The sequence below is a fragment of the Cotesia glomerata genome, linkage group LG5 (genome assembly GCF_020080835.1).
Source record: "Cotesia glomerata isolate CgM1 linkage group LG5, MPM_Cglom_v2.3, whole genome shotgun sequence".
Lineage (NCBI taxonomy): Eukaryota > Metazoa > Arthropoda > Insecta > Hymenoptera > Braconidae > Cotesia > Cotesia glomerata.
This window is the reverse complement of record NC_058162.1, coordinates 8,810,094-8,830,732: the sequence shown is the minus strand read 5'-3', so window position 1 is coordinate 8,830,732 and position 20,639 is coordinate 8,810,094. Positions and strand designations below refer to the sequence as shown.

The 20,639-nt window shown below is 28.6% G+C and overlaps 3 protein-coding genes across 3 annotated transcripts in view; all 3 read right to left on the bottom strand.

Annotated features, from left to right (window-relative positions):
• The window catches only part of LOC123265099 (transferrin), a 3,700-nt gene extending 1,327 nt beyond the window's left edge, over nucleotides 1-2,373 (bottom strand). The window contains exons 1-5 of the mRNA XM_044728725.1: nucleotides 2,184-2,373; nucleotides 1,682-1,908; nucleotides 1,242-1,545; nucleotides 842-1,182; nucleotides 26-276 (exon numbers count right to left, since the gene is read on the bottom strand). Of these exons, the coding sequence (XP_044584660.1) occupies nucleotides 26-276; nucleotides 842-1,182; nucleotides 1,242-1,545; nucleotides 1,682-1,908; nucleotides 2,184-2,262 (1,202 nt within the window). The 5' untranslated portion in view covers nucleotides 2,263-2,373. The remainder of the gene's footprint in view (nucleotides 1-25; nucleotides 277-841; nucleotides 1,183-1,241; nucleotides 1,546-1,681; nucleotides 1,909-2,183) is intronic.
• LOC123265108 (protoporphyrinogen oxidase) overlaps nucleotides 1-3,667 on the bottom strand; it is a 14,680-nt gene extending 11,013 nt beyond the window's left edge. Inside the window, exon 1 of the mRNA XM_044728741.1 lies at nucleotides 3,662-3,667. The gene's annotated coding sequence lies outside the window, so the exon portion shown is untranslated. The remainder of the gene's footprint in view (nucleotides 1-3,661) is intronic.
• On the bottom strand, nucleotides 3,139-20,639 carry LOC123265380 (cilia- and flagella-associated protein 43). Its single transcript, XM_044729101.1, has 17 exons — nucleotides 20,612-20,639; nucleotides 20,147-20,565; nucleotides 16,343-16,608; nucleotides 15,908-16,244; nucleotides 12,342-12,684; nucleotides 11,982-12,253; nucleotides 11,649-11,909; nucleotides 11,304-11,575; nucleotides 10,619-10,838; nucleotides 10,070-10,416; nucleotides 9,762-9,969; nucleotides 9,335-9,678; nucleotides 6,132-6,310; nucleotides 5,309-5,904; nucleotides 4,803-5,219; nucleotides 3,865-3,966; nucleotides 3,139-3,596 (listed from the first exon to the last, which is right to left on the bottom strand). Exons 1-17 carry the CDS (start codon nucleotides 20,637-20,639, stop codon nucleotides 3,273-3,275), a joined length of 4,935 nt encoding a protein of 1,644 aa, XP_044585036.1. The 3' UTR covers nucleotides 3,139-3,272.

Below are 20,639 nucleotides of genomic sequence, written 5' to 3'. Positions count from 1 at the left end.
ATCATAAATTTAAAATCATACTAACCTAGAATGAGCAGCCTTAGCAAGTGCGTGACATTTAGCCAAACTCTCATCGCTCCATGCACACCAACGCGCGTCTCTTTCAGGGGCTCCAGAATTTCTCTCAATAACATCCAAGTATTTAGAGTTTTCTAAATGTTGTTCCGGGCTTATTTTATCTGAAATAATGGGAATTGTTTTTTCGTCGAGCAGCAACAAGTCTTTCCACCAATCAGCTTTTTCTTCTTCACCCAAAGTTCCTAGTTTTTCAATTTCCTAGAAAGTGTAAAGTAGAAAAATGAACAATCGTCCAATATAATTAAAAAAAAAGTGTTAATTCTTTTTTAAATAAAACTACTTCTACAATAAAATTAATTTTAAACTTTAAAATAGAAAAAATTAAACAAAAAAATGATGAAACTGGAATCAATAGACATCAAACAATTTTTTAGATTATTATAACAATGTTATTATTATGAAAAAATTCTTCATTTAAAAAATTAAAGAAATTACAAGTGCAAATTTTTAAAATTATTTTTTTTTATCATAAGGTAAAAGACCCAGTTATTAACAGTTGCAATTTTATTTCAATTAAAAAAAAAAAAAAAAACAAATCAACTCTAATAAATTAATAAATTTAATTTATGAATTATAAATTTCAAGATAATTGTTTTTTGAGAACATTTTATTTTTTTAATTATGATAAAATTGCAAGTGTCAAACAACTAGGCCAGTATCAATAACTGGGTCTTTTACCTTAATATGATATAAAAATTCAATAAATTGTCAGATGTCAACTAATTTCAGGATTATAAAAAATGTAATAAAATAATAAAAATACCTTTTGCACTGAAGTAATGTCACTGACTTGTCCATTAGTCATGTATCCTTGCCAAGGTCTGGCAGCCCAAGTGCACGGCTTGGTGTGGGCATCAATAGGCACCTTGGTGCCGTCAGGACAGAAGTATGCGAAGTCGCTTGGATTTTCATTTGTTGGAACTGCTGGAGACTTACCAACTGGCAGACCGAAGAATCGCTTTACATAAATAACCTTGGTGAACGCCACCTGACCGCCATTGTGGGCCAAACAACGTAACGCGCCCTCGTATCCAGAATATTTATCCGGATAGTCGCATTTTACTGGATCTTCACACAGCTCGCACATATTGCTGTATTTTTCCTCTAATTAAATGTGAATAAATTAATTTAATGGATTACAATTAAAAAACTCAGAAACTTACTCAATTTTTTGTTAATTGCAGGGTCCGGTGACCATTTTCCGACGAGACAGCCTCTGCTGAACAGAGTTGAGAGAGCACGAATCTCATTTTCTCGCGCCGAGTACTCTGGGTCATTAATGTTAGCCAGTACGCCCATTGCTGTTAATTTAGTTATCGGAATTTTGTAACCCACATTGCGGCCGACCCCAGTGTGACAGGAGTTTAATCCTCGGAAGCTTTGAGGGTCAAATATTTCGAGGTCCTTATGGATAACTGCTACTGCTTCGTATCTGTATGGTTCATCTGATTCTTCTTTTGTACGGATCTAAAACCATTTAGATGAAATTAAAAAAAAATAAATTATTTCCTTGGAAAATTATTTAAAGACTTCTGTGGTAAGTTTTTTTTTTATTTAATTATTATTATTGTTTAGAATTTGAATAAATTTGAATAAAAATTACCTGTTCAATAACATTATATCCAGGATCAGATGCAAAGTTATTTTTAGCTGCAAGATACATGTCTTCAGGATCGACCGCAACCACGTCAGCTTCTTTTTTACCAACTTTTTCCACACATTCGTATCTATCACGTCCAGTAATACAAGAAACAGGGATTCCCTTGGCTGCTGAGTCCTTCATCATGTTTACACAGTCTTTCCAATAAATTTCTGGTACGCACATTGTAACTATTTTTTTTTCAAAAATAAAAATAAATTATTATAAAAAATTGATAGAAAATATACAACAATATTTTAGTTTATAAATAAAATCACAAATTATTATGTAAAAAAAAAAAAAAAAACGTAAGTTTTGTGAAATTGTCTTTACTTGAAGAAATATCAAATTATCGTCATTAAATTATTTATAAAAAATTTTACAGATATAGTTATTAACTATTGAGTGATATTGAATCAAAAAATTATAATATAGTTTAAACAAAAATTAATTTTTTACAACTTACAGACAGGAGCTGTGGTATCACCGTGTACGCTTGTGAAAAATCCCAAAAGGGCAACAAAAGTGATGCCCATTCTCCCCATTTTTAGTACGAAGTAAAAATTATTTTGAAGCTTAATGCGACTCCTTTGCAGGATCTTCTCAGATGTGCATCCGCGGTCCTTTTATATCTGCTGCAGCCGCGAAACTGAATAGTGGGAGACAAAACAAAGATTAACATTTCTGTTGCCAGCATCCCCACGCTTATTTTCATATTTATAATCTGTAATCGTGTATTTTATTACATGTCAACTGATCGAAGTCGGGAATTCCCGGTATTATTTTTACTTTAATTATCAGAGTATATTTTTAGCTTAATTAAGTTCAATTACAGTATTTTTTAATTGCCAAAATTAAATTTAGTTTTTTTTATTTTCATTCAAATTATCTAATAAATTGTGTCAAAGTTTCAATACTTACAAGCTTGGAAAAAATAAAATTAATTAAAAAATGTATTTTCAAAAAAATTTTACATGCAAACTAATACCTTTTTCTTTTAATATAAGTTTAAAAATTTTAAGTTTGCTACAAATTTTATTTGAAAATAAAATTTTTTAAATTAAAATCTAAATTTTTTTTTAGTTGTATCTTTTCTTGTAAGTTATATAATAATGCTACTAGAAAAAAATATATTCAAAAACGTGAGTTAGTAATTTATAAATCAAAATAAATCCAATAAAAAGCTTATAAATTATTCTCGATATAATATGATAATTGTATCTATTAAAATCCTCAGTCAGTAAAAAAAAAATCAGATATTAATTCTTTTAATTTTCATGTCCTTATTAATTTTTAACAGAAGCTGTGCTTAAAATACTTACTAATAGAGTAATAGAACAAAAAAAATAAAACAATAATACGGCAAAAAGGAAAAATGAAAAAAATTTAAATAAAAATGTGATACATCAGCAAAACGATAACCTAGAGATCGACATTACTACTTAAAAGAATTAAATTTCTTTACGATAAAATTATACTCAAAGTTACATAATAGTGTTACATTTACATTTTCCTTATAGATTATAAAAATTAACATTACAATAAATAATGGTAATCATTTTTTCCTCAATCGCAGAGTGGGATAGGTTTTCAATCTAAGAGTCTCGAGCTGTGATCTTAGCGTCAATAAATCGTCATAATTATTCTGCACTCTAGTAATCAGCCGATTTTTCTTCATGATAGCCTTCAATTTAACCCTCTGATGCTTAAAATCCTTAACTCTAGCGTCTTCGTTGCAGCGGATCGTTAATTTGCAGGTAGCTAGCTTTATCTCCTGGATCTTATTGTTTACGGAGGTGTTGAGCTTCTGCCAGTTATCGAGCTGGCTCTTAATATCGATCAGCTTTGTTTTTTTCCCTTCTAGTATTCTGGTGAAATTCTGAAACGAGTTTCGCAGATATAACAACCCAAATTGTCCTTGAGACATTGAGACTCGCGCTTGACTTGCTTTTAAATAAAATACAAATAAAAATAAAAAAATTTTATAATACGAGAATAAAATACATTGTCAATGTATCTCTCCTCTATAAAAGAAAAGGAAATAAAAGAATCAACAAGAGATGAAGGTATAAATAAAAATATAAATATAAATATAAATATACATGTATATGTATATTGCCGATGAATTTTTTTTGTTTCTAGTTTACCTTCTTGGTAGACATGACGCTTCTCTCCCAGATATCGACGTCCTTCTCTGACCCAGGAGTATGCAAATGACGCATCAGATACTTTTGTATTTCTTTCGTGACCTGAAAATTTTATTTATTTATTCATTGTTACTTTTATTATTATTATTTTTTGGAGTTTTGAAAATTACTAATTTAGATTTTGAAAAAAAAAAAAAAAAAAATGGGTGAAAATATATAACTACTATCCAAAACAAAATAATTTAAAAAATCTGTGTAAACAATCACCTTACTACGCCTCTAAAATTTAGGGAAACTTTTATTGTATATGCTTTAACTAAATATTATGAACATTGTAAATCTCTGTATGCTGAAAGATCACTAAACACTCGTGCAAAACTTATACTTTTACCTAAAATTAATAAGTCTCTCAGCACAAAAAATGCTCTGTATGTAGCAATTAAATATTACAATTTACTTCCTAATGAAATGAAATGAAAATGTTAAATTGCTCTATGTCAACTCTACGTAAAAAACTTGGGGCATGGTTAAAATCTAATAATGTTTAGGCATATAAATAATTGAAAAACCTAAATTATTGAAATTGTTAAGATTTGATATAATAATGTACTTATTACTTTGTACTTAAATAATTTATTATTATTATATATTAATATATTGTAATTATGTTTAAATATGTATTCCTTCTGGTTCTATATACAGGTGTGTACCACTTCTATAGAAACAGAAGTAAAAAAATGATAAAAAATAAAATAAAAAAAAAAAAGTTATCGTTATTGAGTAAAGATTGAAATTAAAAAGAAGAAAATTAATGACTTAAAAAAATTTTATGATAAATAAAAGTATTAACTTTCTCTGGTGTACCCAATAATTTCCACCCGCAATAAAATAAAATAAGACTCTTATTTTTAACCACTTTGAGTTAAAAAAATATAAACCTTAACATCTTGAAGAACTCTTAACTCTTCCTTCATATTTTGTAGTGTCATCTTGAGGCAGCTATGACACCACTCCTTCCAATTAATAGTTTTGCGAAAAACAATGGTCTGGTTCATGGCTCCAAGTTTGTTACGCCCAGCCTCAACAATTGCCGTATTAACTTTAAGCACCTCGTCAAAAGAAACGAGCACCGAGTTTTTAAATTCTCTCGGATGGCTACACAAATTGGTTTCTATCTGGCCCATTTGCAGGACCAATTGCACCTCCATGTTCCTCATAACATCCTCGTTTTTTTTTTTTCTACTCTCCATCATGTCTCTCAATTGCGCCACCCGATTTTGCGAGCCCGTTGTTGTTTTCTGGTGAGCATTCAACGTTTGTTCTGCTTCTGCCAGTTCTACTGCGCAACTTTTTAGCTTATAGATTAAAAATAAAAATTAGCTATTAATATTTAAAAAGATAAAAATGACAAACCGGTTTATCGACAACAGCAACAAAAACTCACCCTAATTTCGATCTCAATTTTATTCTTCCTTAATTTGCATAGCAGAAACCAATGATTGCTGTCTATTTGACTGGGCAAACTGGTCGGCATGATGTCAAGATTGTTGACGCCTTTCAAGAAATCCAAGCAGTCACGCGGCAAAATATCCGATTTGTCTCCAGTCAAAATGCACCGGGACAATTCCGACAAATACGTAATCGAAGTACAGAGAAATTGTCCATTTCTTGGCCGCTTTTTGTAGTGCCTCAACAAATGCTCAACCATAGGCTGTTTCAAATCCGGAAACTCACCTCGAAATTTCGACTCCAGCAATTTTTCACGCTTGCTCAAATTTTCGTAGCGCAGCTTTGTTTCATTTAAGACCAACTCCAGCTGCAAAAACTCCTCGGTTTGACTTTTCAATTCTTTGGACGCTGCTAGAAACTCGTTTTCTAGGTCATTTAACTCCTTTATGCCCTGTAAACGCAATTGGTGCCTCCTTAACTCCCGCTGTTTCATCAGATTTTCTTGAAGCACCGCTGATTCGATTTTTATGCGCTCGAGGAACAAATTTTCTAGCTTTTCGTCAAAAGATTTCACTCCTTTTTTCAGTAAAACTATGCAAAAATTTAAAAACAATTTTTTTTAATATTTAATATTAGTTTAATTCTTTTGAAAATTATAACTTTAACTAGAAATTTGAATAGCGCGCTACGCGCGCGCCTAAATTTTAACCAATAATGAATCGTGGCCCGTTTTTTGCGAGTTTCGACCTTTGACTCAAGACTAATTTCAAGACTTTCATCTATTTTATAATATAGGATTATGTAATTAAATGTTTTACCTTGAAGAGAAACAATTTCGTCTTGTAGAATTTTTTTGTACTTCAATCTTTCGTTGTTTAAAATTTTGACATCTTCTTCGTATTTTTTTATTATTCGTAAATCTTCCTCTGAATAATCACTTGGATTTTTTGATAAACATTTTGGCTTGACAATGTCTTTTTTTATTTCATCTTCCCATCTGAAATCGAATTTATTATTGTTTTAATTAAAACTGAAAATTATTAAAGAAAAAACAAAAAAAATTATTGCTTAGAAAAAATCAACCGGAAAGTTTTTTTTTTATTGACTTAAAAAATTTATAGTGTAATATAAGAACTTTCTGACATATGGTGTCCAGATTTTCCGTCAATTATCTCTCACTCTACTTTGACCCTCTCAAGCCCAGAATTTTACTACTTTATCCTGATCCTTATTTTTTAGTGAGAAAAAAAATTCTCTTGAGAAAATAACTTTTTTTTACTCAGTCTGTTTTGATCCTTTCAAGTGACTCATTTGGTTTTTCTTCCTTAAATATTTTCAAGTAAGTATTGAGAAAATTATCAATTAAAAAAAAATTTTTTTCAATTACTGATTCATTTTTCTTAAATGTTATTTCTATCCGAGTGTTTGAAAATCTAATTTATTTTTTTTACAGATAAAAATAAAATGTCATATCAATTGTATAGAAATACAACGATAGGAAACGCTTTACAAGACACTCTCGACATATTGGTATTATCCGAACAACTTACGAATGAACAAGCGTCAAAAATTATGCTTCAGTTCGACAAAAGTATCAATCGCGTATTATCGACCAGAAACAGGTCCTACGTCTCATTTAAAGCTGGAAAATTGGTTTATTACAGATTCTGTGACAATGTCTGGACATTTAAGCTCAAAGATGTTGAGTTTAAAGGAACTGATGAAGAAGCAACTTTTTATTGCGTTAAAATAGTCGCTTGCGATGGTAAAAAGCCGGAAAATATTTATACAGATAATGAAAATTTCTAAAACATTTTTATGTAATTTTATGATACTTAATAATGTATATTAATGATTATTACATAACTTTCAGTTGTAATTTATGGAACAAATATTGAAAATAAAATACTACGTTCTACAAATTCTTATTATTTTTTTTAGTAATGAATTTATGATAATATTTTACTCATGTTTAAATTGTAAAAGCCAAGTTATCGATAAAGATATTTCATAGAAATTTTTAATCCGTATAATCTTTATAATAGAAGTAATGAGTAATTTTCATTATTTATCAAAAACTTTTATTTGTATGAAATTAATTTCTTTATATTATAAATAATCATAATTATAAGTATTCTTATGAATTGATATAAATCATATTTTTATGTATTGATATGAATCATATTTTTTTTTCTTTACAAATAATTATTAATTAAAATGTCAATAGGCTATTTCTTCATAAAAATACTCAAAAAAAAAGTAAGTTAATCTTGTTTACAATATACATTTTTAGGATCCGCCATTTTGTGAAAAAATTTAATCTATAATCCACCATTTTCCTAAAACAACGTACAAATGCTCTTTAAAAAAATTTACATTTAAACGTATATCAAATAAGTGCTGAATAATATTTAAATTATCTTACAAAAATTTAATCTAACCATAATATGAAGTATAACATTTTTCGCGTTTTAATATTATTACTTAAGTTTGATAATATCTTCTCTATTGGAAATTCGCCTTCAAGAATGGAATAGAAAAATTTTGTGCGCACACTGTGATGATATAGAACATCACCTTACTCTGACTCACCAAATTCCATCAGACATTAAACTTATGACCGCCATTTCGTGAATCTTTCCTTTTTCACTCGATCGCCTGCTTGTACGACTTGAGACGTGTGAGCTTCTAGTGACAATTAGTTTTGGATTATAACTACAATTATATCAAATGAGTTTTGGAAAAACATTAAAAGACATTAGTCATTAATAAGCTGAAGCAAAATTGGACTGCTGACTGTATCTATTAACCAATAACTTGTTAACATCATTAATTAACATTCAGATTCTTTAGATTCTTCACGTTATATTGAAAACCATTTTACAAGATGAGTTTTCCGGTTTATCAGCTGTACAGAAATTCGACTCTCGGAAGTACCCTCGAGGAGTCAATGAGCGACCTGATGCAAGTCGGGCGAATCAATCAACAAGTCACTAAAATACTATATTTTTTTGACAAGGCTGTTAATAAGGCATTGCCAACTTGAATTTCTACAGTAGTGACATTCAAGGCAGAAAAACTCTTATCGTACAGATATTGTGATAATGTATGGACTTTAGGACTGAACAACGTCGATATAAGAAACTCTGAAGGTCTCAACGTCAATGTTTCTGGACTAAAAATTGTTGCATGCGATGGATATCAGCGTTCTAATAAAACTGAGTGCCAGTAATTTAGAAATAAAAGCTATGTTTATCGGAACTTATTAATCAGGACTGATATTTTTGTTTTTCATTTTTAGTTGTGTAGAAATTTTCCTTCTGTAATTTAAAAATGAAATTTTAAGATGTTTGTATAATTAATAAGTAAAATTCCGTGTTTTACATGAATTATTGTCTTCTTTTTATGAGAACAAGTTTTTAAGGTTAATATTGATAATTCTAAGTTTATGTACCGAACAATTTGGCGAAGAAATCATTTTAAAATTATAAATTATCTATTTTTAAGGGTAATGATTAATTAAATTAAAAACCAAGTATTTAACAAACAATCTATGTAAATGAAATCTTTTGAGTAGTCTTTATCTTCATTATTAAGAAACTCGACTTTTGGAATTAAAATATTTATTATTGATTGAAAATATATGAAGATTATTTTTGAAATTTTTTGCTTTTAACTAAATTAAGCATGAAACAATTTAATCAAAAAAATTATTTGTATAATGAAGCGGAAACTGAAACAATTTTTAATGACAAATAATCATGAATCATAACTTCAAATTATTTTTAATGAATTTTTATCAAATCGGTAACTTTTAACGATAACATTCATATGTTTGTGATCTTTCTAAAAAAATACTGTAAGATTAACTAGTGTTTTATTATTGTTTATTTATTACTTATTCTTTATATATTATAAGAAAAAATAATTTTGTAAGATATTGAAAAACTAGTAATGATATTTTCTGTATTATATTATTATTGTTTTAAAAAACTACTGAATAATTAATAAACAAACATACCTAACTTCAAGAACTCCACCCATCATTTTCATCAAAGCTTTTTCCCGAAACAAAGAGACTTGATCTTCAGCCGACCGTAAATTATCCTCATTTTCATGAGGTACGTTTATTGAATAAGTTATTAACTTATAAACTTCCTTATCGTCAACCTCGACAATTGTATAAGGTTTCTCGGAGTCGCTTAATTCAAGGTGTAACCACGTGTAATCAATTGAGAACTCTACGTTGAACATCGTTTTCAACTCAGATGAGCAATGCTCCATTCTAGCAATGCGATCCTTTGTTGTTTTTATTTCTTGGGACTTAAGCTGCTGCATGTTAGTAAATAAATCGTTGAAGAAGAGCTGCGAAGAAATGTTTAATAATTAAATTAACTATAAAAAAATTGTAAAGAAAAATTTTTATTAATAAAAAAGTTTTATAAAACCTTCAATTTCTCTTCGCGAATCTTGATAAAAATTCTCAGTCTAGTTCCCTCAGTATAACTTCCGTTGCGATAAATTTGATTAACTCCAGGAAACGAATTTATCCATCGATGAAACGTGGTTCCACTCATGGAAAATAATTCTTCTTTGTTGTCAGCAGTTCTTTCTTCATTCTTGACAGCAGTTGATTGATTTAATTCTGCGTCAATACTGAAAATTTGTCATAAATTTAATTTCAAACATAAAAACATTTGATCATTTAATATTACAATATTATAATAATAATAAGTAACTAAAGAAAAAAAAAAACCTTGTCATACGAGTTGCCAAGCCGATGGAAAATTTATCCCAACTTCTCGGCTGCAACTCGTTGGAAGAAACCGAGGGAAGCGCGTAATTATCCACTCGAATTTTTCCATCTAAAGAAATTAAAGAGCAAGCTGGAACAAGCATTGAATCCCAGCACATTTTACGTAAATATTCCGTCATTTTAACTTGCGCAGAAATTTTCTCTCCAATAGTTTTCTCTAATTCCTCTTGATCTAAGTTATTCCGTGTAATTTGTTCGAAACGCGCTTGAGTATTTAAATCGAAAGTTTCGGTGGCTAATTTTTTATCTTCAGTTTCTTCTTCATTTTCATCCAGGAGATTTTTCAACTAAAATATTTTTATAATTATCCAAAGGAAGCAATAACATTAATTATTCTACAAATTTTTTAAAATTATTCTAAATTAAAAAAAAATTTTTAATTAATAATTTGTCAGAACAATTAATATCATTTTTTTCATTAATTTATAAGTTTTGAAAAAATTAAACAAAAGTAGAAAACATTTTTTTATACTATATAATATACATTACTTTTATTTTAAGTTTATTGACATCGGATAATAATTCAGTGCGTTTGGCAATCGAGGAATCTTTCTCAGCATTTAATTTCTGTATTTGTATCCATTCGAGCCAAGGTAACTCCGATTCAATGTCAAGATCGCTTGAAGTTGTTTCAGAGAGAATTTTAAAGGTGTTCACAAAGTTTATGTCACGTTCATTCAAGTCCAGTTGATTCACTGCTGATAATTGGCTGAAAGATTAAATCGATATCAATTAAAAAAAATTTAAGAATCAAAAATTTCCACGGCTCGTAACTTTAATTTAATAATAAATTTTAATAAAAAAAAAATTTAATAAAATAAAATTAACAGAAGAAAATTCATTATTGTTCAACAAAAAAATGAGAACGTGAAAGTTTTTATAGTTAAAGTAGTTGATTCGCAAAATTCATAATTATGGAAAATTATGAAAATTTTTTTATTAAAAAATAAATACATCAATAGCTCACCAGAAAAATTTAATATCGATTCACCCCACCGTTTGAGAGTAATTAATTTTTGAAATTGTTTCTTTTACACATAAAGATATGGAGATCCGATAAAGTTAGTATGAAATTTTTCGTACCGTACGAGTGATGCAACTAGATTTCCATAATTTTCCATAATTATGAATTTTGCGAACCAATTATATCGTAAAAGCGTAGATAATAAATTACCTTATTTTAGTAGCAATAATATTCCCATTTTTCCCCACACAAATAACAATATTACTAGCCATACACACGATTGCAAATTTTACGCCTCCATCATGTCGATGGTGCGAAGCAAACATACCCGTCAATTGATAAATATTCGCTCTATTACGCATTACTAAAATCCCATCAGCTCCGTACGTCAAAGTAATTGATGAATCCGAGTTGATATTAACGTCTCTCAACTGATGTGACGAGTTAACACACTCCGTCAGCCGTATTGATTTCAAATTATTCTATATTAAAAGAAAATCAATCAAACCTTAACCCTCAAACTTTAAATGTAATAATCTACTAAATTATGTATACCTCTAGCTTCATATTAACCAAGTGCTTGCTCAAATATGGACTCGCGATAATTTCATTAATATTCGATCCGTAATTTAGATTTTTGAATGCAAAAGGCAGTTCTATTATTCTCTCAACGATTCCCAAAGTTTCAAACATTGATTTCTTCTCTATCACGTAGATAACGACACTTTTGCCGATATTAATTTCAGGATGGCTTTTTGTTAATATCAGCAGTTTCAGGCGATTGTCATCATTTTCGTGGATCAAAAAATCGACCATCTAAAAGAGAAGATATTTATTCGTAATTTTTCAATGAAATTTCTCAGTGAATGAAATTTGCATTTCTAGTACTTGGTATTGAATTTTCAGCGACGTCCAAACATTTATTTTAAATGTGTCGAAATCATTAATAAAAAATAACTGCCCATTATTTTTATTAGCGACGGCAAGTACTCGGGCGTCGAATGATAATTTGATTTTATCTAAAAGTGGTGCTCTTGTTAAAAACAACGATTTTATGGTAATTGGCGCCAGTACATCGATAATGCTGGTGATATTACATAACCCATTGATTGTTGTTGTGATGATTAGTGGTACAAAAGGATGAGCGATCGCGTTGAGAACTAAAAAAGATTAAAAAATGACAAAAATAATAATTGATTTTTAGATTTTCGAAGAAAGATCTAAAAGAACACTTAAAAGTGTTGATACCTTTTCCATAAGAATTTAAAGAAATTGAGGACGTTAAATTTCCAGAATCACTTTCAATAATAACGAGACGATTAAAATCGTCGAGAGCAGCACAATGCCTTCCATTAGGATTGATGGGCATTAAAAATGAATAGGTGGAGCCTTGATGGCAGACCATTTGCATTCGTGGGACATCATCATCCCCGACACTTACTTCCACTATTTCCCCCGCTTCAGTGTGGAATAAAAGACTGTCTCGATGTGGATTGCGAGTCATGAATAGTGGTTGTGATTGCGTTTCTAGCTCCCATATTGGCTTCCATAGTGTGAAATGCTTGCTGTGTTCTGATGATTTTCTGTAAAACTGATGTTTTGTTAATCATTTGCTTATACAACTAAAATATGTATTATAAATCTATATCTATACTTCTATACTAATATTATAAAGAGGACAGATTTGATTGTTTGTTTGTTTGCATTGAATAAGCTTCGAAACTACTGAACTGATCTAAAAAATTCTTTTACTGTTGGGAAGCTACACTATCCCCGGGTGACATAGGCTATATTAAATTTTTAAAAAAATAAGGGATCCTTATTAAAACTTCAATTTTTATTAAATGCCTGTTCGAAGTCGGGGTGGGCTGCTAGTTATCTATATTTGTAATTCAAAAAATTTTTTGATAAAATTTTTCTATTTTAATTTCTTTTACAATATTATATTGATGAAAGTATGATAATAGACAAATTTAAAAAGATAATAAAGATGATGATAATGACTATTGTGTATGATAATATGATAATGATCTATGAAACAGAATCTTTCAACATAATTTTCGATGAGTTCAATATATCAGATTAATTACAAAATTGACACACACATCAAGAACTAATGACAATACAACAATTTCCTAACTTCAACTGAATATCTTTTAAATAAAATTCGTTTTAGTTTAAGTACACCAGACTGAGTCGCACACGACTCAGTCTGGTCTAAACTAATTTTTCTTCTATTTTTCTTGCACACGACTGAGTCTGGTGCAGAAAACGAACCAGTCGGGTTTTAATCTTTCCGTGTTGATTTGGAACACCAGAATAATAAAAAAATTTTTATTTCACAGATTATGTATGAATACTATTTCATTAAAAAAATGACGGTGAATGTTTTTTTTCTATATTGACAGAAAAAAATTTTTACCAGAGTGTACGATATTATAAATTTTTTCAAGTCAGTTTCTTACGTACTTTATTGTGGAAATTGCTTCGACTAATTAAAATATGAATAGCTAATTTTTTAGACAGCAAGATCATTATTTTAGTGGTTATCTATATAATTAATAGAACAAGGAAAATTTTTTCTCTGGTATATTTATATAATAAAAAGAGTTTATTTAAGGGGACCCGGTGGTCTAGCGGCCTAAAATTTAAGCTATATTTTAAAAATTTTATTTCTATATGAAGGTAATGACTAATCCTTTCAAATTTTTATTACACTTATTCTATTACTTATTAACTACACGAAAATGAAAATCGAAACAAAAAAAAAATTTTTTTTCAATTAGAAAAATGACGCTGAAGTCTTAAGACTCTTAAAAAAAAATGGACTTTACTGGCGCAGGTCGATTGACCTCTCCGTCTGATCTGAAATAAAAAAAAATGACAGATTTTTAATTAGTATAAGTATAGTTATCGTCGGAATTAGAATAAAAAAAATGACAGATTTTTAATTAGTATAAGTATAGTTATCGTCGGAACTAGAATAAAAAAAAAAAAAAAAAATATTTGACAAAATGGCGCCTAGTTAAAAGAATTTTTTGAAAACGAATTTCAGATTCGTACTTTTAACTACGCGCCATTTCGTCAAATATTTTTTTTAACTTCCCACTAAGAAAATTGAAAATTTTCAAAAATCGGGAAGTTATTGGTTTCACCTCGTTTTTCGAAAATCGAGTTTTCAACGGATGGTGACGTTTTGAGGTCCTAGGAAGCCTCCCCGAATGTTTCCGCGATGATGTCCGTACGTCTGTATGTGTGTGTGTGTGTGTGTGTGTGTGTGTGTGTACGGCCGTATGTAAACCTCTCATAACTTTTGAACGGCTTGACCGATTTCATCGCGGTTGGCGCCATTCAAAAGGGCTTGATTAAACTTAGATTTTGAGCATAATTTGGATCGATTCAAACCAGTATATTTTGAGAAATCTCAAAAAAACTGCAAAAAAAAATTTTTTTAAATGTGGTTTTTTTGGAATAACTTTTATACGACTTGACCGATCAATTCTAAAAACTATTCAGCTCTTAACATGAGATTTTAAAAACTGCGTTAAATGCCACCAACCACGAAAAAATCGGTTCATTCATTCAAAAGTTATTGCGGTTTAAAAATTCGAAAAATAGTATTTTATTCAACTTCTAGCAGAATTTTATTAGCTCGAAGAGCTCAAAAACGTAATAAGTGTAGGTTTGTGCGCTTAAGTATGAAATGAGCGGGAAGTTGCAGGGATGGCCTTTAGGGTCAACCGTTTTCCTAATTTTTTTTTTTTTTCTAGTTCCGACGATAACTATACTTATACTAATTAAAAATCTGTCATTTTTTTTTTTTATTTCAGATCAAAGGGAGAGGTCAATTGACCTCCGCCAGTAAAGTCCATTTTTTTTGGAGAGGGGCACTTCAGCGCCATTTTTCTAATTAAAAAAAATTTTTTTTTTGTTTTGATTTCCATTTTCGTATAGTTGATAAGTAATAGAATAAGTGTAATAAAAATTTGAAAGCATTAGTCATTACCTTCATATAGAAATAAAATTTTTCAAAATAGCTCAAATTTTAGGCCGCTAGACCACCGGGTCCCCTTAATGAAATTTAGTATCATTAGAAAGATCTTGACTTGAATTTGTGCCATTACAATGTTTCATATGCTTTTTAGTAATAGTTAATTTATTATGATAATTTTTTGAAGTAGTTGTAAATAGATTCAAATTTCGTGATAAATGTCATTTGTTTATTTATTTATTTATTTTATTTTGTACATTTGAATGTGGTTATATGTCAAAAATTGATTTATATAAAAAAGACCAAGAAAAATTTTGTAATGGGTAGGATATTTTTATCGTAAACTCAGTTTGATATTTTTTCTGCCAGAGTTAAATAGTTAAAAAAGTAAGGAAAATCTTGTGACGAGTATATTATTACTTTGAAAGGAATTTTTATAATTAAATTTGGTATCATCAAAAAGGTCGGAATAAGAATTTATGCCTTTTTACGGTTTTATATATTTTTCATTGATAGTCAATTTTTTTGTTAAGTTTTTAGAGAAGTTTTGAATAGTTTGTTGGATCTGTAAATTTGTTCTATCATAGTTTCCATTAAATTATTTGTAATTGATTTTGTTATAGCATTACTATTTTTTAAATTTATTTCAAAAGGACCCAAACTATGTATTATGTAATTAGAAATATCAAAAAATTATTAAACAAAAATTTTCTTCTTCATAATCCGTAAATCTCAGCAGTCGCATAGTGACTGCAAGTTGCTAGCATATAATAATGACAATATATTGTATGCTGAGACTACTATAATAAATAAACAATGTTACCTTTATTTTTAACCATGAATTAACAACCGCAACTCCACACCGAAAATCAACAATTAATGGTTTAGAAAGCATCGGTATCTCCAATACTGACTCAACAATTTTATATCGTCGTTTTCCGTCGCTTAAAATCAAATACACGTTGCCTAAATCATCAGCAATCAGCAAATTTCCATCAAAAGTCCAAGAAGACGCAGCAATTTTCTCAGAAACATTAAAATTTGTATTAATCACTGATGATGTGAGTAATATTATCTTCGAGCATACATTGACTTCATACACTTTTATTCTTCCGCTGTCTCCTCGTTGAGTAAAAAATAACGGCAACGTCATCGAACATCTATATGTATTCGTTACAGATATAAGACATAATATATTGATCTATAATTTGTATTTTATAACAAAGCTATAAACTCAATAATTAATTAATGAACTAACGAAATTTGTTGATTAATATCGCTAATATCTGTGTCGATGATTCTTAAATTCTCTCCAGTCCTCCAAAGCCAAATTATTAATTGAAATGAAGGATAAGAATTCAAAGTCACTAAGTAATCACTGCCTACAAATATACAAGAAAGACAGAAGTTCCTCTGGCCATGTTTTTTATGAACACACGTTGATATTTTTTCAATTTCTGGATAAGTAAAGATAGCTATCTTTGGATTTGAGCATCTTTCAGCGATTGCGAATATTGGTACCATCTATTTAACAGAAAATGAATAATTTTATTTTTAAAAGAATTAATAGGAACAATTAAATACTCGCTTAAAAAATTTTTCAGTCAAGCTGTATTACATTTAAGAATGTTTAAATTAAAAACTTAAAATTGCGATGTCAATTTTTTACACAAATAAAGTCCGAATTAGATTATTGTTCATTATTGTTATTGTTTAAGTAGTGTAAATATTGGAGTTACATAATAAAGAGTTTAGAATATTATGCGCAAAAGGTATTAATTGATGAAAATTAAATTAGCCGACATTTGAAAATTTATACAATTTTTTATGAAAATTAAGTTAGTCGACATCTAAAAGTTTTTAGAATTTTTTTTTACTAAAAAAATGATTACAAAAAAATAAAAAAATTTTTTATTTGTAAAAAACTTGAAAAACAAAACGTGAAATTTTTAAAAAATATTTTTTAGTTCTAATTTAATAATTTAAAAAAAAATTAAAAAATTAAAAACCTCGGCTAATTTTAGTATTATGACTTTTTTTATTGAAAAAAATTGTTATGTAAAGCGCAATTTTTTAAAAATATTTTTTTACTCATAATTTTTATTGATTTAAAAAATCAAAAATTGTCAAATGTCTGCTAATTTTAGTACCTAACATTAATCATTAATTGGTTGAAACTAAATGCGCGACTTTAGCGACGCACTAGGTCCCTTTATAGCAGATGGAGCTACTGAACAAAATAGTATATTACACACCTAGGGAAGTAAAGTAAGAAATGTCTCAGATCACATGTAATTGTCGGCCGAGGCGAAGCCGAGGTTGACAAACATGTGATCTGAGGCTTTCTTATTTACTTCCCGTGGAGTGTATACTATTTTTTTGCTCGACGAAGGCAGAAAGCGGCACTTTCGTTTAGCGCAGCAGGCTGAAAGTTGACGCTTTCTGCCCGTCGAGCAAAAAAAATTTTTTTTGCTCTTTTGCAAAATAACCTAGAAAGAAGTTTGAATGTAATTGTTGTGAAAACAAGTAATATAATAAAGAAGACAAATCATAAACTTGTAAATTAAATTCTCTTCAAAATTTTATAAATTGGTAAAATAGATCATAGTAAGAATATTTCCAACGTCGTCTAAATTTGATAATTCATTTAGTATCTGTGTCAAAAAGGTAATGTTATATCTAAGTATGAGCAGAGCAATTCCATGCAGTTTCAACTAAGTTTAATTAAAGTTGACAATTTATTGTTTGATTTATACAATCAATCAATAATTTAAAAAAGATTAAATGTTTACAGTTTTTATTATGATAATTAATTTAGCAGATATTTGATCATTTTAAGAATTTTCGTAACAAGTAAATTATGGCAAAAAAATGAGAAAAAAAATTGACATGTAGAAATTTTAAAAATTAAAAAATGCAATTTTTTAAAAATAATTTTTTGGAACAAATTAGTTTGTTGAAAAAAATTAAGAAATGGTAAAGTGATTGCTAATTTTAATGTTATGTTTTTATCATTAAAATTAAATTGATTAATGTGGAGTACAAGATCCGTCACTTATAATTCTTTATTCCTAAATAATAAACAATGTTAAAAAAAAGAACGGTCATTTTTTTGGAAGCGTAATAAGTATTTGATTAAGATTAAGAAAAAAATTTTAGATAATTACGCACTTTGTGATAATTCAGTAATTATTTATAAAATTACTCACTGAATATTGAATATTAGTCAATAAAACCAAATGATTGGTGTCCATGTGATTATTTGAAGTTAGCAACGCTTAATAACTTGTGGATTTTTTTGTTTTTTTTTTTTTTAAGTCAAATTCAATTATCTATAAAAGTCTTAAAAATATGCGCCTGTATAAATTCATCAAATTTGAGGTAGCATTTTTTTGGAATGTCTTTTTTATCATTTTTCATTTTGAAACAAAAAAATAAAAAGAATAATTTATGTTAGCTCACTTCCGTTTTGTACATTAGTTACCGAACAGTACAGTAGAAGAGTGGTTAACTTAACAGCCGAGACCAGTGATTGCAGTTTCAATCGGCTTAGCGAAACAAATGGAAATTTTGAAAAAACGTTTTTAGAGATAATATATAATTTAATAAACTATTTCACCACAAAGCGTTTTTTTCAAAAATTTCATTCGTTTCGTGAAACCAATCGAAACTGCAATTGCTCTGCTGTTGGGAATGCGACAGAGATAGTTCCGTTGAACTCCGTGAGAGCAAAGCGAGAAAAAGATGGTCTCGCCTGTTAAGTGTAAATAATAATCGGAATAGAACGTCTTTGTATTAGTTTGTGTGTAAATAAATTTCTCATTGTGAAAATCACATAAAAATAATCTCCATTTATTTGTATTATGTTCAGTTAGTAACTTGTTTTGAATTTATTTTTGATAATTTAACGTTATCCCAAAATAAAACATATTTATTTAGAAATTATTTATCATTTGTAGATTTTGACTTATATGAAAACAGTCTTTACGTGCAGAAAATAATTGAAATTAGAACTAAGTGATTGGAACGTGCCACATGTGCATTTTTCGGAAAAAAGGTACATAAAATCTATTTTTAACTATAATCTTTTATTATTAATTACGAACAATCATAATTTCAGAGACTGACAGTCATCATCAGCGATTCAAAAATTAAATTTGCAGTAAGATGTCATTGAATTTTTTTAGTAAGTACTTGATCTCTTTATCTTCTAAGATATTGGATTTAACATAAAACTTATGTGATGTGGTTACGTGCGTTAATATCCCCGACAAATCCCCGCGACAAAATATCCCCGAACAAAATATCCTGGCGACAAAATATCTCTGGACGAAATATCCCTGCAATCAAATATTAATAAATGAAATATCACAAAAATTATTTATGAAACGATCAAATCAAACAAATTCAATATTTTATAAGATAACAATTATTGTCTGCTATAAATATTATTTTATAGTCCGCTATAACACACAAAATAGACAATGTTATGAAGTATATATACAGAATAAATATTTTTTTTAACATCTTTTCATTTATTCCAGTACATCAAAATTCATAATTATAAAAAAAATCTAATATTCAAAAAAATTATTAATCAGTATTCGAACATTTTATAAAGTAAAAAAAGAATCTATCAATTTCTATAATCATTAACGTCAAAAATTTAATTTGTCAACAGACAATATAATAATTATCACAAAATAAACTACTTATAGCTATGTCAATAAGATTAATATTTGGTTATGAAGCACATATTATAGAATTAACACATTAACAGAATATAAATATATGAAGATCAATCACTACAATTTTCTTTTTAGACATTAATTTAACATCGAAGTTTGCAAATTCTTAAAAATAATAAAATTCACCAATAATAATTTGAAAATTAATCGCAACATTATTTTTTTAGTCATTAATACAACATATAGTGTCCAAATTAAAAAAAAAAAAATAATCAATAATAATTTGAAAATTAATTAACATCTACAATTAATATCTTTGCAATGTCACTTAGATATTGAATTTTATTATTTTTATCATAATTGTTAACGATTACTTTTAAGCGATCATCATAATTACGGTACGCCTTGCGACGTGTAGGTGCAACATTAAGTCCGGTATTTATCTGAGTCATTGCAACATCAGTTAAAGTCTGTTCTTCTTTTAAAAAATTTATAAATGCAGCAATACTTGCTTGAGCCTGAGTAGTCCGCTTATTTACTCCGGAATGCCAACCTTCGACCAAATTGTTAGATCGCGGTAAATCATTCTTAACAGAGGAATACTGATTCCAGATTTTGATTGCAAAAAGAGGTGCTTCACGACGTTTATGATTATGTTTAGGTTTTCCGATCCATGTTGCTTCAAAATAATCCAAAAGTTCTTGAAAGACATCACTATTTCTGTCATAGTATCCTGTTGAGATTAATTCTTCGAATGCAGCAATAACATCAGCTGGTGGAACAAAAGCCAAAGCTATCAACATAGAACATTTTTTGCAAAAACAATATTAGTGTCGTACTTTTTCTGCAAGCCACATGCTTGGACAT

Excerpts from the sequence above, each read along its gene's own strand:
- LOC123265380 (XM_044729101.1), bottom strand. The coding sequence starts at position 20,639 with ATGTCCAAGCATGTGGCTTGCAGAAAAA. Across the intron at positions 20,566-20,611 it reads GCATGTGGCTTGCAGAAAAA|CTTTGGCTTTTGTTCCACCA; the intron begins GTACGACACTAA and ends CTATGTTGATAG. Across the intron at positions 12,254-12,341 it reads TTTAAATTCTTATGGAAAAG|TTCTCAACGCGATCGCTCAT; the intron begins GTATCAACACTT and ends AATCTTTTTTAG.